Here is a 21974-nt window from a genome sequence, read left to right on the forward strand (position 1 = left end):
GCCACTCTTCTCATGTTGATTGCTACAAGTCAAATATCTTAGACAATCTACCTTCTTCCTTTTTTAAATTAATTTTTATTCAGTCAAAATATAGTTAAAGATACAAATGAAAAACACATGACAAATTAACAATTATGTTGAAATTATTGGGATGAATAGAAATGTCATCATGCATACTTTAATCCTAATAAACATATATAATTAACCAATTTATGAAACAATCTGTTACACAGCAGAATTTAGCTAATTTCATAATGAACATGGTCTATTTTTCACTCTCTCTTTTACATTTTTCTGTCTGTCAAATGATTCTTTCCCTTTTACCTCACACCAACCCTCCACCACCAACTATCCACCATCCATTCTTCCCACTACAGTCTCCATCATTTATATCTATCTTCTCCACCACCACATTTTCAAGTTTCTCAACTTCTGCCATAGCACTCAGTACAAATTGAGTGGGAATTGTTTTTTTATTTGTGGGTAAGCTGCTTGAGTTCCCTGTATAGACATGGAATCATTCCAAATGTCTAAGAATAGATGAGTGATTGAAAAAATGTGGGACATCTACTCTATGGAATACTACTCAGTCATAAAAAACTGATTTCATAAAATTTTCGTACGTGAACAAACTACCAAGAGCCAAGAATTATCACTGTATAAGTTTATGTAACAAATACCAATAAAATTCATTTTGATAAAAAAAAAACAAATCAATGAGACTTTGATATTTATAGAAAGTGGATGAATATGAAAGATTTCATGCTAAATTAAGCAAGCCAGACTATGAAAGACAGGCATCGTATGTCCCTGCTCAATAGGTACCAAATACCTACCCTTTATAGTAGTGACTGAAAGATTGGAAGGTATAATTGCGAATAGGGCAGTTATAGATACTAGAGACAGTGTGTGTATGTGTGTAGGGGGGTACTAGAGTGTGGGTAGTAGTGAGCGGAAGGGATAAGATCGGGAAAAAACAAATGACACATTTAATGTACACGAAAATGAAAAGTTATCTGCTGATGATAATTTATGTGGTACTGGCGTTGACTTGACTAATATTCACCATATTCATGCTGATAAAAACCATATTGTACACTGTAAAGATGTACAGTGATTAAATGTAAATAAATTAAAAATAAACAAATAAAAAGAGACATACTAAGAAAAAAAAATTGAGTGGTGATATACAATGTGTATCTTTCAAAGCCTGTCTCATGTTTCTCAACATGAAGTCTTCTATATTCACCCATTTTTAGTCAGATGATAGGATCACATTTTTATAGCTGTATAATATTCTATAGTATATATGTGCCCAGTTTCTCAATCCACTCATCAGTTTTTAGACACTTAGGGTAATCCACTCTAGGTTTTTTGATATATACTTCTTTCCCTCTGTACTTAAACCTAAGTTTTATATAATTTATAAAACAGTCATAAGGTTCAGTGTCAAGCCCAAGGCCACAATCCCTAAACTGATCAAACCAGGTGTCTACATACAAATTTGAGTTTTGATAATCTCATGTTCAGTGTCAAATAAATAGTCATTAGGGAAGACATACGACATAGTACAAAAAATATTGCCTTAGGAGACAGAAAGAACTAGATTGAAATCATTGTTATGCCAGTTAATACATAGGATATTGTGCTTGACCTCTATGTATTTTTGCTTCCAAATCCATGAAATATAAATGATAATAATAATAATAATAGGACATACGCACATAACTTGTATTGGGTTTTGAATAAAATGAGGTGATGAATATAAATCCATTGGCACACAGAAAACAATGAGTGAATGAACAATATTTGTAAAGAACATGTTTAAAAAGAACTAACCCATGATCATTTATTCAATGGTGTGATTCAATTTATAGATAAAATGTAACACAATTGTAAAGTGGTAAGAGAGGCTTATGTTTTTTTCTGTACAAACAATAGGTGAAATTTGACAGTTGTGGCTATTTGCCTTACATGTTGGACTGGTTAAGTGATGTATTTTGAAGGACACCTTATGAAATGTTCGGATGAAGCCCCAAAGTTTTCTTTATAGTTTCACTTTTGATGATGTTTGCAGAGGCATCCCAGCTCATATCAGTCACTCATGTTTAGTGTGAATTATCTTGCCAGGTCTTTTCTCTCTGTGACATTGGAGAGAAAACATCTGAGCAACAGGAGATGGACTGAACATAAAGAGAAGGTGGATCCAATTTGTAATAATGGATTCCCACAGAAGACTGAGCTGGCTGGAACCTCAGGCCATAATAGGCCCCGGAGCCTTCCTCTAGTGAGAAATGGGCACGAGAAGAGAGAAAATAAGACACAAAAAGGAGGCATGACAAATGTCAAGTGCTTTTCCTTTAGCCTCTGTCTGTCTGGTTTAAGTGCCACAGTTTCCTGCATGCATACGTCCTCATTTCCGTTAAATGTCACACAAATGCCTTTTCATTTTTTGGTGTCATTTCACAAAGTAAAATCCTCTAAGATGAAAAGTGAGGTTTAAATGGTCTCACCAGGTGGCTTAAGGAAATATGAGAACAGAAATGCTTTCTTCAAAAACTAGTAAAAAAAAAAAAAAAAGTCATACAATGAGCTGTACAGGACATTATTTAGGAGAAAATTGCAACTGATTTGAGTAATTCGATTCCTTTAATGTGTTTTTAAACATCTTTTATTACTACTGTTTATTTTTGGTTACTATTTATTATTATTATTTATAATTATGCTTTCTTTTATCTGAGGTATTCAAGATGTAATGCACCATACTGATTTGGAAATTCTTTTCCCGTTTACTATTCTGATTTTCCTGAATCACTCTTTGTAATATATTTTTAAAAATTTACATATTTTAGAGGAAAAAGAATATTTACTCATTTACATTAATATGGTGAAAGAATGTCTTGGGTAGGAAAATAAAGCTGAGTTACATTAGTATGGAATTAGAAATAAGGTCTAAATGCTAATCATAGATTATGTAAGTGTAAGGTTGTACATGTCAAGAGAAATTGACTATAACTTATAGGAGGCTGGGAACGTGTTTTGTTTATAACTAAGGTATGATGGTTGTTTAGTTGAAGTTCATAGGATGATTAATTTGCAATACAAGGAGAATCAAATCAGAGAGGCTCTCTCCTGAGAAGCTTCCAAATAAGTCTTCCAGCACTGGTGCAGCAGTCCCTATTTTCACATATGTTCATATGTGCACACTTACATACACACACGCACACACATGCACACGCACCTTGGATAACCCTAATGATTCGACTCTCTGCAGATTTCCTGATAATTATATAGTCAGTATCAGCACAATAGTATCAGCTCCAGCCTGAAAAAGAAAGGGAAAGGCTTATGTTGGACTTTGTGGTTACTTTTCGTTTTCTGTCAAAGGAGTCAATAGGGTCCAAGAAATACACAGAACTTTGCTTTCTAATAATAGGGAAAAATGTGTACATTTTGCAGACAGTGCCTCAATCTGTTATCTGAGAAGCCCCAGAAAATTCCATTTGTACTCGAAGAACTTTCTCTCTCTCGCTACCATACACTGAAGGCAGCCTGTGGAGACCTGCTCAAGATACCATTGCAGTGGTCACTACTCTGGTTAGGGAGTCTGGAAGTCAGGGCCCACCAAAAGGGGCAACAGGACCTTTCATGGGCAAACTCAATCAACTTCACACTTTTGCCTTTTCCTAGACCTGTCCAATCTATACTCTAGTTAATGTGAACAAAGACATAGACAAAGAATGGCTTTACCTTTCAGAAATCACAAGAGCAAATGGTCTTTGATTTCTCAGAAACACTTCTGGGCTTATCTCTTTGTGTTCATTATGATAGTAAAACAATAAAAAATGAGATTTAATTTTAACTAATGTTGATCAGTCTAGGGCAATGAATGAAGATGATGGGCTGGGAAAATATTAATCCAGGTTGGTTATTTAACATCTGCCTTATTTAAGTTGACACTATTGAAGTTACCTGCTTGGCACAATGAAACTCCCCAGTTACATTTTGGTTTATCGCCGATTTTTCCTCGTAGTTTTCACTCTATTGATTTTACTTCCGCTGCCTATCATCCTTCACACAAAGGTAAGTGAACTTGGAAAATAGGCTGGTGGTTTTCCTGATTTATTTTAAGTGCCCTTTATTGTTGCTGTTTAATTGCCTGGCTAAGAGCTGAAAGACTGGTGATATTTTGTGTTTGAAGTTAGTATGGTTGTACATCATGTTTTGTCCAGTTTCTTCCTTTTTAATGTTTAACGTTGGCTGATTCTCAGTATGATTAACTAGAATAATTAAATAGAATGCTTAATCAGAATTGTTCTTTGCCTATCAACTAGATATGAGGAAGAATAAAAGACAGAACATTTGGGATCTTGCTGTTCAAATTTTCAACCTCCAAGGAGCACCTGGGTTAGCAAATCTCTTCTCTGAGAATAAGCTTTCTGAGATCCTGGGAGCAAGAGCTGAAGGGACAGTGGAAGTCTCAGGGTCCAACACAGGTGACTTGTCATCTCTGTGGCTTGGTGTGAGTCACAGAATTCATTAGAAATTTAGTTTCTTCATCAGATGAGAAGTCATTGAAAGCATGAAGTATTTTCCTTGGTTAAATAAGAAAATCTAATAGGTCATTATACTGTGTTCTGAAAAATTCAGATTTTCTTTCATTTCTGGGTACTTGTAGGAATTTTTTCTTTTGCTTTGAATATAGTCTATTAAACACAGAATAATAGACTCAGCACATTCTTTTTTTTTTTTCCTTTTCTTTTTTGCCTTAGGGCATATGCACTTACCAGAGAGAGACAGAGAAAAGGAAAGTGAGAAATCACCCTCTTCCAGAGGATGGCAATGCTGCAATCCCTTCTCCTCTATTCTCTCCAGATTTTGGACACACATACACACAGGCACAGTATGATTTTCAAGCCACTGGGTCCAGGACTCGAACTGTGGAAGTCCAGAGCCCTAACCACCATGTAACCTAGTGGCCCCTCAATGCATTCTTTATCTCTTGAAAAAGTTATTTTAAAAGGCAAATATATACTAAGCACCTTTTCTATGCCAGGCACAAGTGTCATTTGGTGGTTAGAAGTCCTAGGCTGTTTGCCTCAGATCTTAACTTTACCACTTACAAGCTATGTGACCTGGGCAAGTTACTTAACCTGTTTGTGCTTCTGTTTCCTCACATGGAAAATAGTATTTTATAGAAAAGGAGAATATACTTCATTCCAGAAACCTATGGGCATAAATCAAATAGAAACTCAAATATAATCCTTATGAGTTCAGTATTATGCAAATTTTGTATATTAGACATTTTGCAGATTAGAAGTCTGGCCACAGAGATGTTTCCAACTAACATCTTATTCTGGAGCCAATGATGTTTCTAATTTTTTCCCTTTATTTATTACAGTGAACATGTACATGCATGTGAGAGTGAAGATGAGCCCTCTTCAGAGAGTCTGATCATATCATGATCCCCTTCCTCCAGTCCTCCAGTCTGTCAGATCTTGGAGATTTGTGCTGTCTGGTGTGTTTCAGATTGACCAGGCTGGGGATCTGATCCATGGTTACCATGCAGAATCCTACTTCTATTGAGCAGAGACTCACCACTATGCCACAGAGCTAGTCCAAGAGTCAACAATCTTAATTGCATGCCTTTACAGCTTTCATGACAGTAACAAGTATATTACTAATACATTAGTGTAAATGCTTTGCTAATGAAATTCTTTTTTCTTATGGATTTACATGGAAGCATCAGAAATTCTTTTTAATTATCACCTAATCATAAAGTACTTTTAGTCCTTCCCTAATTAATAGTTAATGGTCAATAAACAAACCTGTAATGTAACTGCTATTTATTTGAATTAGATAATCACACTAATTTTTTCTTTTTGTAGGAGAGATTTCTTAACCAGTTCCAGATAAAAACTTCTCAAATCTGGCCAAAGCTATATGCCATAGTTCTAGGCTACCCTCTGTGCAACTTTGTTCTTTTATGACTATTTTTAGTATTTTGTTATTTTTCACTCTTTTTAGTACTCAGTATGTTTTCCTTTCTTATTTTTCCAGTTATTGGCTTTTCTTTGTATTGCTGTTCATGAAACAAAATGATGTTTTAAAAAGTTAAGTTTGTAAGAGCAGAAGATTGCACAACAATACATTATTTGTAGAGTGCATTTCTTCCATGCAGGTTTTACCCCATTAGTCAGGACTGATTAATTTAAGACACCAGGAAACAACCACACATGAGCATCATTGCCTAGTTGATAGATTGTAAAACCAAGATAAGATTTTCATTTTTTGGGGGGGTGGGGTACTTTTGACTTTCTCTGGAAAGTATTTAGCACAGTGGAAGAGTTGATACAAAAGAGCATTAGTGCTCCAGAACAGCAGGGATTAGGGACGAGGGATGCAGTTTAAAGGACCAGCTCTATTTCTGCCCCTGTCCCACGCTATGTCTCCCTCAAAGTACATTGACTTGAAACATCATGACATTCAAAGTTAGAATGAAAATTATAGTAAGTAAAAGAAATTATACCTAATGAGAGGCCTATGGTGTAGTATCTAAAAAAATAAATAAATAAATAAATAAGAATAAACAGATAGGAGAAGTATAATAATTGTAAAGAAATGTAAACCTTAAAGAGATAATGGATCTACTAGAAAGGAAAAGTGGTAGGCTGGGAAATCCGTCACAGAAAATAAGAATGAGTGAGAGAGAGTTGAAAAACCCTACAAGAGAAAGACGAGGTTGGGGAGAAATTCCAGAAAAACATAATTTTATTTTTTTTGTGAGGAGAGGTTTTTGCTATAGGGCCCATGCACTTGCCAGAAAGACAGAAAGAGACAGAGAGACAGAAAGCAAGAAATCACCCCCCAGGGGGGATGGCCACGACACAATCCTTTCTCCTCCACTCTCCTCTCAGGATCTTGAGCACACATGCACATGTGCGTGGCGTGAATTTAAGCCACCAGGTCTGGGACTCAAACCATAGGACTCAAACCATGTTTGACTACATGGGAGTCCAGGAACATAGCCATCACGCCAACTGCTGGTTCCAAACATAAGGAATGTTTAAAGAGCTAAGTCAAATAATTAAATACATTAGTAGAAAAAAAAGATATTATTTTAAAATACTGTAGAGATTTAATGTAAAGGGGGGAAATGCTATAAGCTCCAAACGAGTGAACATTTTTCATACAAAAGAGCACAGCAATACTGCAGGTCAAGAAAGGAAAAAGGAAGAATGAGGGAAAGAAAAAAACAAAAAAGAAAAAAATTGAAAGTAGAAATCATGCTAATAGTAATGTGGTAAATGAACAAAACCAGAAAATCCAAATATCATCTATTTTTATTTCAAAAATATTTTATCAAAATTCCTTAAGCCTAAAGTACTGTGCAACATGAATTGTGTGATATAAACAGAAGTTTAAACTGATCTTTTTGTCTTTAAGAAGCTTGTAGGATTGCTAAAAAGTCAATACATACCATGAAAAACATAAATCACAAAATGAGATGATAGAAAGATACGTACCAAATGGCTCAAGCAAATCATTTGTGCTATAGACATGTCATTGCAAGGCGGATAAAGCACTGAAGAGTCACCACCTTTTAGACCCTCTATTCCCCAAACCGCACCCAATCCCACTCACCCACCACCTGCTACTCCTTGTCTTTTCCCTATCTCAGAGGATGCAGCTACCCTGCACCCTCTTCACAGCCTTGAAACCTAGGAATTATCTCAGATGCTTCAAATACCATAAGCCCCATCACTCAGACTGTGTTGTATCTTCTGGGTCTTGATGTTCCTCAGTGTTCTCTCTCACCCCACCTGCCTTCCCCTCTCCATGCCTGCTGACTGTTTCTTTGAGGCTGTCTTTTCCTCTCTATTCCTGTCATAGACCACTGTTCACACTCTAAATTTGGTCTTATTGTACCCCAAACCAAATTTCTTCAATAGGTCCTCTTTGCCTATGGAGGGAAAAAATATCTAAACAATACATGTATACATCAATGTGTATATATTGAAGATTTTTTTCATTTATTTGTGCTAGTAACTCTCTCCCAAACTCCCACATTCACATTTTCTACCTCAGCAATACTTCACTATTTGTAATCTGTAGAATATTCTTGACTCTTCTTGCCTTTGTGACTTTGCACATGTTATGTCCACTTGCTGGAATACCCTTTCTTTTTGTCCTGTCCTTTTTTCTGCATTTTTTACATTTATTATTATTATTTATATATTCAATCACTATGCACCATTTAGATTGTAAAGAGACTTTACTCAGCATGATATTCTCAACTGTTCAGCCCAGTTGAGAATACAATCCACGTCCTCATCAACAGATAACAGACCATATCTGTGTCCCACGAATGTCTTACCTATTTTTTCCCCCAAAATTTCCTTTCCTACACTCTTCCCCTCCCACTCTGTCCCTTGGAAAGGGGAGGCTCAGGCTGGGCTGTGAACTGAGGCTCCTCCTGAATGCTCTTGTTGCATTGTGGAGACACTGGTCTCCCTCATAGGACATAATTCATTTAGTTTTCATCTTTGCTTCTTCCTCCGGATGGTAAATACCTCAAAATATAGGACACAGTGTCCAGCAGATGGCATAATGGTTACATCACTGGACCCCCCACATAGTCAACCGTGGTTTGAGTTCCAGACCCAGCAGCTTAAAACTCATGCAGGGCACGTGAACATGCCCAAAGTCCCAAAAGAAGAATGGAGGACAGGGATTGAGGCGTACCAATCTCCCCAGGGTATGATTTTTTGTTTTCTGTCTCTCTGTTTCTCTGTTTCTCCTATGAGTGCATGCTCTCTATAGCAAAAATCTCTCTTAAAAAAAAAAAAGCATAGGGCACATTGTTTACCTTTTGTACCTTCCTGTCATACATAATGCCTTTCACATAGTGTATATAATCCTGCTGAGGGGCTGGATGCATCATGCTGCATGGCAGAAGGATGTGAGAGTTACACTAGCTCTTGTAGAAAGGGTAAGATACAGGAGAAAGAAGGTGATGAAAAGAAGGAAATTCAAAGAGTAAAAGGAATGACTCAGGGATCTAAAAGGAACAAGGGTGTCTCTTCTACAATGCTTTTTCTTTTTTTTTTTTCTTCCATGCTATCTTTTTACACATTAGTTGGTAACAATAAAAAAAATTTAAATGCCCAACTATGAGCCGCACGACTGTCAGAAGTAGTCAATATTATCCCCATTTTACAGATGAACAGAGACTCGGTAAGAGAGTTTAAGAAGTTTGTCCAAAGTCACACAGTCCATAAAGAGAGCAAGAGGATTTGAACACAAGTCGGCCTGAATTCTAAGCCCATAGATGACATGCGTTCTATAAGTGTATTTATATTAGATCTTTAAAAGCTATGCTCAGTTTGCCTTTCTCCATTATTGCCGAACTTGTAAACACAGGTTGCAGTGAGGCCTCTCTCAGCCTGGATTGCAAACCCATGATGGACAAATTGTGTGAGCAGGAAGTGAACTCTGGTTGTTGTATGCTGCTGAGATATGGAGAGTTTTGCCACACATACTCTAGCCTGTCTTGACTTACCTGGCATACTCTGAAAAACTTCTCAAGTGATTCAGACATGCTACCTTTGGCCCCTTTGCTCATCTATAAAATGAGCAAGACTGAAAAGTTCAAGTGCGGTCTGTGGTTCAGCTGTCTAGATTCACTTAAGGTACTTGAGTAAAGTCCTAAACTCTAGATGCCAAGCACAGGAGGCTACACATTTAGCAAATTCACTGGGCAATTTTGAAGCAGTTTATTCAGACACAGCATTTTGACCATGCCATGATGCATAGTCAGGTAGAGAAACTACATTATTTCTGTGGTCATTTCCAGTCTACTGTGTGTGAGGTGAGTAAACAATACTTCTTGGGTGTTGGTTAGGTGCCAAGGTTGAGTGAAAAGGAGTTTAAAATGTCCAGTAATTGTAAATGAATGAATAAATAAAATAAATAAAGTTAAATAATTCTTTTAAAAAATGGGGGGGAGGGGTGACCAGCAGGTGGCATGGTGGTTAAGGTGCTGGACACTCCCACATGGCTGACCATGGTTCAAGTCCTGGACCTGGTAGCTTGCTTCCTCACTTTCCCTCTCTCTCTGTCTGTCTCTCTCTGATCAAATTAAAATAAATGAATGAATAAATAAAATAAAGTTATATAATTCTAAAAAAAAAAAGTCCAGTAATTGGCGTAGCAGTGACAACAAAACTGTCTTTTCCTGCTATTCATTTTGTCTAAAAACTAACAAGAAATGTTGGTTATTTCCTTAGTAAATGAAATTGTTTTTACTGTCCATATTTTACCATGAAGCTATTTGAAGACTTTCAAACTTTGCAATTAATATGGATTGAGTTTTGAGAAATACTGCTGCAGCAAGGGCAGGTATATATCACAAGCCATGCAAAGCCCTTTACCAGCTCTGTCAAATAATAATAGTGTTTTTCTTACAGCACGCGGATTTAGAATGCACGATTTTTCTCCTTTCTTAATTGCTTTGCATTCTCTTTAGAAACTCAATTGCAGTGAGTGAGGCCAGTGATTGGTCCTGCTTTTCTCACGCTGTGCTGAGAAGAGATTGCACCCACATACGTACTAATTCATCAGCCAAATTACTCCCAAATATCAGTCAGTGTGTCATTAAAAAAAAAGGGAAAGGGTGAAAAAACCTATATTTTAAGGCTGAATTTATATTTCAATTCCATCCAGAGCTATAATTTAAAATAGAACCAAGGTGATTTTTAAGTCTAATCAGCCACATTTTCTAAGATAATTTGACAGTCAGAACTTTGTAAGGAAGGAAAAAAAGTCATTATCCAAATTGCCTAGTCATAGTCATACTTTTCTGCCTTTTCAGTAAGTGCACTGGCTGCACTTGAAACAGGACAAGATAGTACTATAATACTATTAAATGGGGGCTGAGAAGAGAGAATATCAGCTATGGGGAATTAGTCTATGTTCTATTCGGTGGTGAGAGAAACGAGAGCTCTGGGCAAAATGGAAAGACTTTCACACACTGGAGTGAGGGCAAGATTCCCAGTGCCAGGCAAGTAGGGGAGGAAAAAACAAGAAGGGACAAGGCAAAGAAAAAGAGGTTCCTGTGCTAAGGAGTCCTATGCCTAAGTATGTTACCTATAGATTAAGACACAGAAATAACAACAGTGGGCACAACATAGGGAACTTTATGCACTCAACTAATATTACTACATTATTGAGCACATAATGTGCCAGTATTTTTTTCTATAGGGCACATGCACTTGCTAGAGAAAGAGAGAGATAAAGAGAAAGGAAGAGAGAGGAGAGAGAGAAAAAAAGTGAGAAATCATCCCCCGGGGGAATAACTATACCACAATTCCTTCTCCTCCAGTCTCCTCTAAGGATTTTGAGCATGCAAACCCATGCACCTGGGATAATTTTTCTTTTCCTTTTTTGGAGAGTTTTTTTTTTTTCCCTATAAGGTGCATGCACTCACCAGAAAGACAGAGAGAGAGAGAGACAGAAAGCAAGAAATCACCCCCTAGGGAGGATGGCCACGCTGCAGTCCCTTCTCCTCCATTGTCCTCTCGAGATCTTGGGCACACACACACACACACACACACACACACGCCCAGTGTGAGCTTAAGCCATGGGGTCCAGGACTCTAACCTCAGTATAGGGGAATCCAGTGACATAGCCATTATGCCAATTGTTGGTCCCAAACCTGGGATAATTTTAAAGTTGCCAGGTCCTGGACTCAAACCACATAGTTGGATATGTAGGATCCAGCACCTTAACCCCCACACCACCTGCCACTATGCCCAGTATTGTTTTAAGTCCTGAGAATAAGGCAGTACGTTTAAAAATTATATACTGTCATGGACTATATACTTGGACTGAATCCAGCTCTATTACATACTAGCAATGGAATAACTGAACCTTAGCTCATCATGAATTACAGTACCGATCCCACAGAATTTTGATGAGGACTAAATAAGCCATATGGAATACCAAGAGCTGTATCTGGCATTTAGTAAGAAATCATGAATTATTGCATAGAAAAAATATGTCATGACCTTTCCAACAACCCAATATTTTTCCATCCTCTTCCTTAATCATAAGTCAGAAAACAGTTTGTTTACAGGGCAGGTATATTCGTATTTTAAATAAGTTTTTCTAGAAATATAATCTATGATCAACAGTCTAGTGAGGCTTTATATAATTAGAATTCTCCTATCCCAAGTCTCTTCTCCACTCTAAACAGAAAATAAATCACATTTCTGGTCATTCATATGTATTCTTTGGAGAGTTGACTCTTCAGCTCGTTTGCCCATATTTTAATTGGGTGATTATTCTTCTTTTTGTTTATTGGGTGAGATTTTTGAGTTCTCTATTTATTCTTTATCTGAGGAATAATTTAAAAATATTTCCTCCTATCTTGAGGGTTATCTTTACACTGTAATTATTGTTTCCTTTGCTACAATTTTTTTTTGCTTGATTTAATAATATGTGTCTATTTTGGGGATTATTCCCGTGCTTATTTAAAAAATCTTTGCCTATTTCAATGTCTTCAAGAGTTTTCCCTAAGTTTTCTACTAGTACTTTTATAGTTTGAGACTTTACATTTAAATTGTTGATCCATTTTGAGTTGATTCTTGTTACTGGTAAGAGATAGGGGTCCAATTTTATTTTTCTGCAGGTTGATATCCTGTTTTTTCAGCACCATTTGCTGAAAAGACTTTCTTTTCTCCAATGCATTGTCTTGTACCCTTTGTCAAAGATCAGTTGGTTATATGATTTAGGATTTATGTCTGGATTCTCTATTATGTTCCATTAGTCTGTGTTTATTTTTGTGCCAGCACTGTGCTGTTTGGATTATCACTGCTTTGTAAAATATTTTGAAGTTGGATAGTGAGATGCAAATTAAAATCACAATAAGATACCATTTAACCCCAGTTAGAATGGCTAGGATCAAAAAAATTAAAAAAAAAAAAAACAAGTGCTGGTGAGGTTGTGGTGAAAAGGGAGCACTCTTACATTGTTGGTGGGAATGTAATGAGTACTACCTCCATGGAAAACAATATAGAGGCTCCTCGAAAACCTAAAAATTGAACTGCCATCTGACCCAGTAGTCTCACTAGTTGGTATTTACCCAAAGTATAAGAAAACACTCAGTCAGAAAGATACTTGCACATCCATGTTTATTGCAGAAATATTCACAATTGCTAAGACTTGGAATCAGCCAAGTGTTCAAAAAATGATGACTGAGTTGAAAAACTAGTACATATACATAATGGGCTAGTACTCAGCCATAAGAAACAATGAGATCTGATTGTTTTATTCAAAATGGACAAATATGGATGACTTAATGTTTAGTGAAGTGAGCCAGACTTTGAAAGATACACGTTGATATTCCAAATCAATATGCACCAAATAACTATACTCTATGACAGAAAATGAAAGGTCTAAAGATGTGCTAGTAAAGAGGATAAGTGTAGATACCAGAGACAGTAAGGAAGTGGGTGGTAGAGAGGGCAGTAGAGGATTGCTGAGAGAGGCAAAGGAAAAAAAGTCTTTTAACAGACAAAATAATGACATTCTCTGTTAAAAAAAAGTTTTGTAAGTTTTGCTTTATAAAAATCAAAAGAATATGTACATTAGAATATGTCAGAAAAACAAATAAGTGGCATGAAGGTGAGAACCTGCGGTCTAAAATGCTTCCACATCACATCATTCTGGGGTCAGAGCCAGGTTCAGTGCTAGAAACTAAGGGCTAGAGAGTGGTCTTCTCAAAGCTGGAAAGGAAAAAAAAAAAAAAGAGAGAGAGAGAGATTGTGTGTTGTGGCTCATAGGAAGCAGATACTGTCCAGCTGACCAGCCAGGACCTCACTCAAGCTACTGACCCAGTTAGATGACTGGATCTGGGTTATCAAGGCAGGAGAAGAACCCCAAGCTGCCATGAAAAGACTCACTCTGGACTGAGAACCAAAGACTGACTGGAAGCAAGTATGTAAAATGCCCAGATGAGAAACAATGAGTGCAGAAAGAAAACACGTGAAAACAAAACAACTACTGAATAGAGGCAATTTGAGAATAAAATTTCCAAATACAATAAGATGAGAGAGATTGACACAATCAACTTAGATTGAAATTTCTCCAAGTAAAATGAAAATAATAGAATAATCAGGAAGGAAAAAAGCACACATACACACACAAAAATTATTTTTTAAAATAGAAATATAAGCAAGAACAAATGACTATAAGATATAATTGGTTAGTTGGACCAGCAGTTAGCATAATGGCTATGTCACTGGATTCCCATGTAGTCAACTGCAGTTCGAGTCCTGGACCCTGTGGCTTAAAACTCATGCTGGGTGCATGTGCATGTGTGCCCAAGATCCCAAAAGGAGAATGGAGGAGAAGGGATTTTGGCATGGCCATCCCCCCGGGGGGGGGGGTGATTTATCAATTTCTGTCTCTCTGTCTCTCTCTGTCTGTCTGGTGAGCTCACACACCCTATAGCAAAAACTTCTTTAAAAAAAAGATATAATTGGTTAGATATCCTAGAAGTTAAATATATGGTCTTTGAAGTTATGGAAAAAGAAAAAAAATAACTTTAACATATAAGTCACGTTTGGAGTTACCAGGAATCGTGGTAAACCAGCTTCTGATCCTTTGATAGATTTGTAACAAAAATGGATCTTCAACATGATCTGGTACTTGAGCAGTGTGTTCATTCTGCAACACTTTTTCTTCAAGATGAAGAAGAGGACCAGGTCAGTCCAGATCATCAGATGACCATCTGATTAGGAGGGACATACAGAGATCTTCCTCAGAATTTGGGAGATTCTTCCCTCTTTCTTATACCTATCTTCAGCTCAGTTCAGTTAGGAAGTTTAAATGTTTCATGTAGGAATAAGCCTTGTTTATGGAAGTTATATCTGAGCTGAAGAAGCCCTGTTTTCTGCAAATCCCCCAATCAGGGGCCAAGTTGTATCCTACAGCTGTGGGACATGTGGTATATACCCTGTGAGGCACTAGAGTGCGCCTTATGATTATCATTAAGCTTAAAGTCATGGTATGTATCCTTTGGTTCATAGTACTATACTTTATATCCTGATCCTGAGGGGAGTAATATTTCAAGAAATGGGTCTTTCATAAGAGGATGAAGAGGATAGTCAAATGAATAAATTAGTTCAATATGAGTTTGGTGGAATGGACTTTCTCACATTGTGAGTGTTAACAAAAACTTGTACAACCATTGTAGATGCCAAATGGGTAATGCCTAGCAAAGTTAAAATGGACCACTTCCACTCAGAAATTTCACTACTAGTTTCCTACTCAAGCAGAGAAAATCTTTTTCCTGTATCCATGTGGAGATAGGTATAAAGATAGCTTTATAATAATAAAAAATTGTGGGGGTGGGTAGGTCAAACAAGCATCAGTAGGAAAATGGACAAATAATATGTTAATAAAAAGGAATACTGCATCCTTATTTAAGATAAAATAACAATAGCTCTACATGTGTAAGTATATAGGCTTTTGAGGTACATAAAATATTAAGTAAAAAAGGGAAGCTACAAACTAATATATAGAGTAAACTTCGATTATTATTATTATTATTATTATTAGTTTGGAGAAGTTGTTACTATAGAGTGCGTGTGCTCGCCAAAAAGACAGAGAGAGACAGAGAGACAGAAAGCAAGAAATCCCCCTACTCCAGGGAGATTGCCATGCCGCAATCTCTTCTCCGTTCTCCTTTCAGGATTCTGGCCACACACATACACACGCCTGGCTTGAGTTTAAGCCACCAGGTCTGGGACTCGAATCATGGTTGACAACATGGAAGTCCAGCAACATAGCCATTTTGCTATCTGCTGGTCCCAAACTTTGATTTTTTTTAAAAAGTTTATTCATTTATTTCTTCCATGAAAGACAGCCAGCACTCCCAGCGTGGTCTCAAGACCACAATCCACTGCAGGTTTTCAGCCCTCCCCAGCTAAGAGGCAAACTCAAAAAAAATGGCAAAATATCAGCATTTGTTAAATACAAAGAGGTGTGCGATACATTTGTTCTATTGTTTTCTATATGTTCTAAATATATAATAATTTTGAAAACTGGTTTTAAAACATAGTACTACAAATTTTGAATACTGTGTTATGATAGAATTTATGAGTATATAAGCTGCTCATAAAACTTTGTCACTTTGTTAGTATGAGGAAAACGTCTTGCAGTAGGAAAGCTGAGATGGATATAAATGAGCCCAGGAGGCACAGTGAACACGCACAGAGCAGGCAACCAGGGTTAAGCAACAGAATGCCTCATCTGAGCTTGTGAACTCTATTAAACAATATCTGTTTCCTACACAGCTGCCCCTGTCTTCCTGGGAGTGGTTTGTTTGCTGCACTTCTTGATATAACTTTTCTAAGTGGTAGGGGGTGTAGAGATTTTAGGACAGACAACTGGTATTTTTATTTTGGGGAGTTTCCTGGGCTTCTCTTCTTCTTTTTTTTTTTTAAGAATATTTATTTCTTTTATGAGAAGCCCACATACACACACGCACATGGAAAGAGAGAGAGATAGAGAGAGAGAGAGAGAGAGAGAGAGAGAATGCATGGGAAGGACAAAGAGAGATAGGAACCTAAGACAGGGTCTTCATGTAGTGACTCATCACCAGCCTCAGTCAGCCTAGATTGCAGGAACATGTGTATTTATCTCGTCTGTACATGTAGGTCCTGGTACAGAAACCCAGAATCTTTTCAGATGGGTCACAATCTGTCCATTTCTTGATGTTTTTTTACTTGCATTAAGTAGTATTTTGAGAAAGAATCATGATTTTTAAAAAACATGTTAGGTTACTTTAGTCGAAATTTTTCTTTCTATATTTTTTCCACAATAAATAAATAAGATAAAAGTAGACATTTTTGTTGCTATCACTCAGCAGCAGGATTTGTAATACTAAAATATTTTTCTATAAGAGGACTTCAGAAAGTTTATGAAAAAGTGAAATTATGCTACAAGTTAATTTCAGTGGACACACACACACACACACACACAAATTGAAATCCATGCATAGCTTTCTCAGAATACACATTTTCCATGGTCTTTTGAAGACCCCTATAGCTTTACAACAGAATTTGATTCAAATGTTTACTTATGATGATTGTAGAGTTAATTCTAATAAGGATATCAGCTGTATTTATGTATAAGTGACTTCCACCAGACTTTAGGGGTAAAAGGGGGAAAAAAGATTCACCCACACTCTACCTCACTGGATAATTGACCTTTACTGTTGTTTTATCATTGTTCTCTTGTGATGGTGGTAGTGGTGGGGTAGTAAGTAGTTGTGTGGTGGTTTTGTTTTAGGAGTGGGGGTTTGTGAAGAAAGAGAGGGATTGAAACTGTCAACAGGAGACAAAGATGGTAGAGTATGATGAGATTATGGAATCTGCAGTGACAGAATGAAGCTACTTTATGCTCTGCCTCATTGCAGCTTCTATGAATCACACATCCACCATCCCTTAGGAGTTGCAGCAGAGTTGCACAACTTCTAAAGTTTGTTCTTCATCAGAAAACCTGTTAATTACTCAACCATTGGAAGACTATATTGAATTATCAGCCACTTTACTAATTATCAGGACATTTTTGAAAATGGAAGGGGCTGCTAACTTAAAGAGACACCTGTGCAATGGATGTGTACCATCACTGTCCTGAGAAAACTTGGACAGATGGTCATCCTACTCACTAAAGAGTAGTCTGAAGGAAGTAATTTTGATTTCCTTCCTTTCTACAACTTCAGGTTCCTTTAGGCATGAAAAGTAGGCCAATTCCCCAAAACTCTAGGAACACAAATATCAGAAACAATACAGATACGGTGCTTTAGCCATCAGTAGTTAAAACCCTTTGGGACTTATTTGCAAAACTATGAAATACCCATGTGTATTTGGGAGAAGCTGCGTGGATGAGACATTAATTTGAACTTCACATTGAATAATGGACAAGTTTTCCACACAGGTTATAAATCTAGGCATTTAACTTCAGCAGATGACATCACCTGGAAGAATGTCATTTGAACCCAGGGTTAAAGATGAGAGGCAAAGTATGGAAATGGGTGTAATCCAATGCCTCTTAAACGTTAACCTGGATAAGAATCACATGGGGAACTTAAAAATGCTGATCTGCATGTCTAGGGAAGGGCCTGATATCCTGCCTTTCTCACAAGCTCTCATATCATGCTGATGCTACTGGTTCATGGACAAAATGACAGGTAGACGGGAAAATCCAAATGAGTAATCTGAGGGGGGACTCTGGGATACTAAAGCAAAATTTAAAAGGCAGGGCAGGTAGGCAGTGTTTTTCTCTTTCTTCTCTTTCTTCTTTTACTTTTCCATTTTTTTAATTGCCAGAGGATATGTGTGCTCCCCAGAGAGACAGCAATTCAGAGAGAGAGGAGAGAAAGAGTGCCCCCCTTCTCCCCACCAAGGACATGTTGTCACACCACAATCCTGTCTCCATTTCTTCATCTTTCTGGGATTCATAGGATGCATGCACGCACATCAGTAATGGTTTTTCTTAGCTGTTGGGATGGGTTTTAAATCGTGGTTGGCCACGAGGTATCAGGTTTCCTTAACCACTAGTCTATAGCTCAGGCAGCATTTGTCTTACCAAAGGTTTTACTAAAATGTTAATAAAAGCCAAGGAGTGATGTGGTGTGGTAATTCTATAAGGAACTAGAAAGCACAGGCAATCTACATAAAAGATAAGCTCCCTTCAAATCTAGAAAAGTTTTGCTATAGGGAAGAATATAATTCCAATTGTTATAAAACGTCTAGCATTTTTAAAGTAGCCAGAAATTCAGACTTTACTTTTAGTATTAAATCTGTTGGTTTGTAATATCCTGACTCAAACATAGACACACACACTCATACACAAAGGATTGAGTCAAATAAACTGAATGTTCTTTCTAGACTTGGCTATCAGTTTACAATTGTTTTCTCTAAACAGTCAAATAAAGGTCAAAAGGTTCAGAATATGGGAATAGGCAGATGGAATCTGTGGGCTTGCTGTATACCACCTGGCTGAATGTTATGAATTGGAATTCCAAAAAAAGGTCATTATGAAGAGTAGGAATCAAAATCCAAACATCAAGAAGATGTATGAAGACTCTGAATCTAGATAGTAGATCTCAGAAAATATTGGGTAGGTCTCATTACAATTAGAGTAAAGGTGGCTCTGAATGCAAGATGATGTATATACATATATCACATCAGTCCAGTTGAGGATACAATGCACATTATCAACAGATAACAATATATTTTTTATCTCATAAATGTCCTGCCTATTTATTTCTCTCTTTAATTTCTTTTCTCACACTCCACTCCTTTTCCTCCTCCTACACTATCTCCAGTGCTGGGGTCCAGCCTCTGCAGGGGTGGGTTGACTTGTCAGAGCCGGCGCAGGAAAGGAAGACTAAGGCCTCGGTGCCTTTTCATGCACGTCCTGAGTTGGACATTTCTCAGAGATAGCTCTCTGTAGAGTGACAACTGCTAAGCATCATCATGCCTTTTTATTGAAAATGTGATACATGCAAGTAAATGGGTGAGGGGCTGTGTGTTTTAATTATTCAGTACATAAAGTTTTAACAATAGGGAACATAGGTTCCATTCAGCATTGGATTAAGGGTGGGACTATTGTAGTTCCGCAATTGTTCGTTTAATGTAGGCGGGTCTTCATGAAATGCAGTTTCGGGAAAGCAGCTCCAACAAGCAGAGATAATTATCAGCTGATGCGGTGGCAGCCATCTTGTAATTACTGAGCACAATGCTGAGAAAAGAAAATCTCAAGTATAGATGTTAGTTCAGATGGATCTCAGTAAAGAATGGCACTTATATTATTTTATAGGGATCTAAAGCTTAATTCAAGGAATCCTAATATATTTTAAAGGGGTGATACTATTGTTCACTTGGTAAGGGTGGGGACAGCTTTTTAAACTGGCAGTAAAGTGACTAACAAGTTAATGAAGAACTTTAAGGTGGGTTTGTGGCATGCTTAAGCATTCTATTGTACTTGTGGCACCACTGTTACGTATTTTATTAGAACATTAGCTACCGTGGGTCAGAAGTGTCCTGGGCCAGTTTTGGCCAAAAAGGTTATTTTTAAGCTTATGTTAAGTGTATCTTGAAAGGCCTTCAAAGGTCAAAAAGATTTCTGCTTAGATGTGACTTTAGCACACCCTCTATTGTGACCGCAGGGATGAAGCATTGTAATTAACAGTAGGTGGTCAGGGCAAAGGGGAGCAGTTGGGGGGACTTTGGGGAAATCTTATCATATACTCAGGATGTATAAGAGAGCTATGTAATTCTTTTATAGTAGTATATCACGGAGTCAGAGGGAGGTCGCTTCCCAGCAAGGCTACCGCAGTCTCTGGAGCATACAACAAGTGGCCTTGCCAACATGATGAGCCCACCCAAGCTGTTCTCAAAAGGTCAAAGGCTCAAAACAGATCCTGGGACCCCACCAGTTTGGACTCCTCCACTCCAGTACCCATAACTATTTTCCATGCTTCTATATCCTTTAAGCTTTCAGTTTCCACTTTAATGCAGACAGTCAGTATATATTACCTGGAGACATATAATGTCTCTCTTTAATAGCCTGGCTTGCTTCACTCAGCAGTAAATCTTCTATATTTGTCCACTGTCTATCAAAGGTCAGGGTATTTTTTTTTATGACTGAGTAATATTTCATAGAGCAAATATGCCACACTTTTTCAGTCCATTAAACTATTTTGGACATTTGGGTTGGTTCCATGTCTTACCAATTGTGAATAATATCACAGGAAACATAGATGTGCAAGCACTTTTCTGACTGAGCATTCTTTAGTCCTTTGGGTAGGTGCCCAGGAGTGGAATTACTAGATCATAAGGTAGTTCTATTTGTAGGTTTTTGAGGAAACTCCATATTGTTCTCCAGAGTGGCTGGACCAATTTACAAATCAACCAACAATGTAGGAGAGTTCCCATCACCACAGACTGCCAACACTTCTTTTCTCTTCTCTTCTCTTTTCTTTTCTTTTCTTTTCTTTTCTTTTCTTTTCTTTTCTTTTCTTTTCTTTTTTCTTTTCTCTTCTCTTTTCTTTTTTTTAATCTTTGCCATACTGACTGGGATTAGGTGGTATCTCATTGTGGTTTCGATCTGCATCTCTCTTAGAATGAGGATGTTGAGCATTTTTTTAATATGCTTTTTCATTGTTTGTGTGCTCTCCTTAGAGTTGTTTGTTCAGCTCATTTTCCCTCCTTTAATTGGGTTGGTCTTTTTTTTTTTTTTTTTTTTTGATAAGCTGCTTGAGTTCCCTCTGTATTCTCATTATTAAATAAAGAAAGAAGAAGAAGAGTTTAAATTGTTTCCAATTATCAACTGAAAGCCATTGACTAAATTGATATGTCGGGGTTGAGCAAGTTAAAATATGAAAATAGTCCAGGTATTAATTATTTAATAATCAAAAGTTGCTTTTTATTCTGTCACCATGGTGCCCCTGCTGAGCAGAGTATGATTACCTGGCAAAGGAGACCCATGATGATATAAATTTGAAGACTTCTCTCAAGGGTTACATGTGATGAACAGAATTAGCAAGCACTATATATTCTATTTGTTTTTCTGATGTTTCATCAGACCCTTCTAGATTGTTGCTCCAGTTAGATGCCAGGTAGCTAGACCCTTACTCTGGCTTTGTACAAGAAATTAACAAAATCAAGATGGATTCTTGGAAGATGATCTAGTTTCATAACAGCCTTGCCTCCAGTAGTGGCATGTAGTGGAGATGGAGAATAGATTGAGAATAAAAATGACAAGTGGATATTTAAGACCAAGAGACTGGGTGGTTGTAGTGTTGTACCCTGGTTTCGGAATTCCTAAGAGACCACCAAGGAGCCGATTCTGATGTAAATACACAAGGTTCACTTTTATTTGGGCTCGAGCCAGGACTC

At 37.2% G+C, this 21974-nt stretch overlaps 1 protein-coding gene across 1 annotated transcript in view; it reads left to right on the top strand.

The window, feature by feature from the left end:
* The first annotated feature begins 3979 nt into the window (after positions 1-3979).
* SLC13A1 (solute carrier family 13 member 1) overlaps positions 3980-21974 on the top strand; it is a 90186-nt gene continuing 72191 nt past the window's right edge. Inside the window, exon 1 of the mRNA XM_006149209.1 lies at positions 3980-4083. Coding sequence (XP_006149271.1) covers positions 3985-4083 — 99 coding nt within the window. The 5' untranslated portion in view covers positions 3980-3984. The remainder of the gene's footprint in view (positions 4084-21974) is intronic.

The sequence above is a fragment of the Tupaia chinensis genome, unplaced genomic scaffold (assembly GCF_000334495.1).
Source record: "Tupaia chinensis unplaced genomic scaffold, TupChi_1.0 Scaffold000257_1, whole genome shotgun sequence".
NCBI lineage: Eukaryota > Metazoa > Chordata > Mammalia > Scandentia > Tupaiidae > Tupaia > Tupaia belangeri.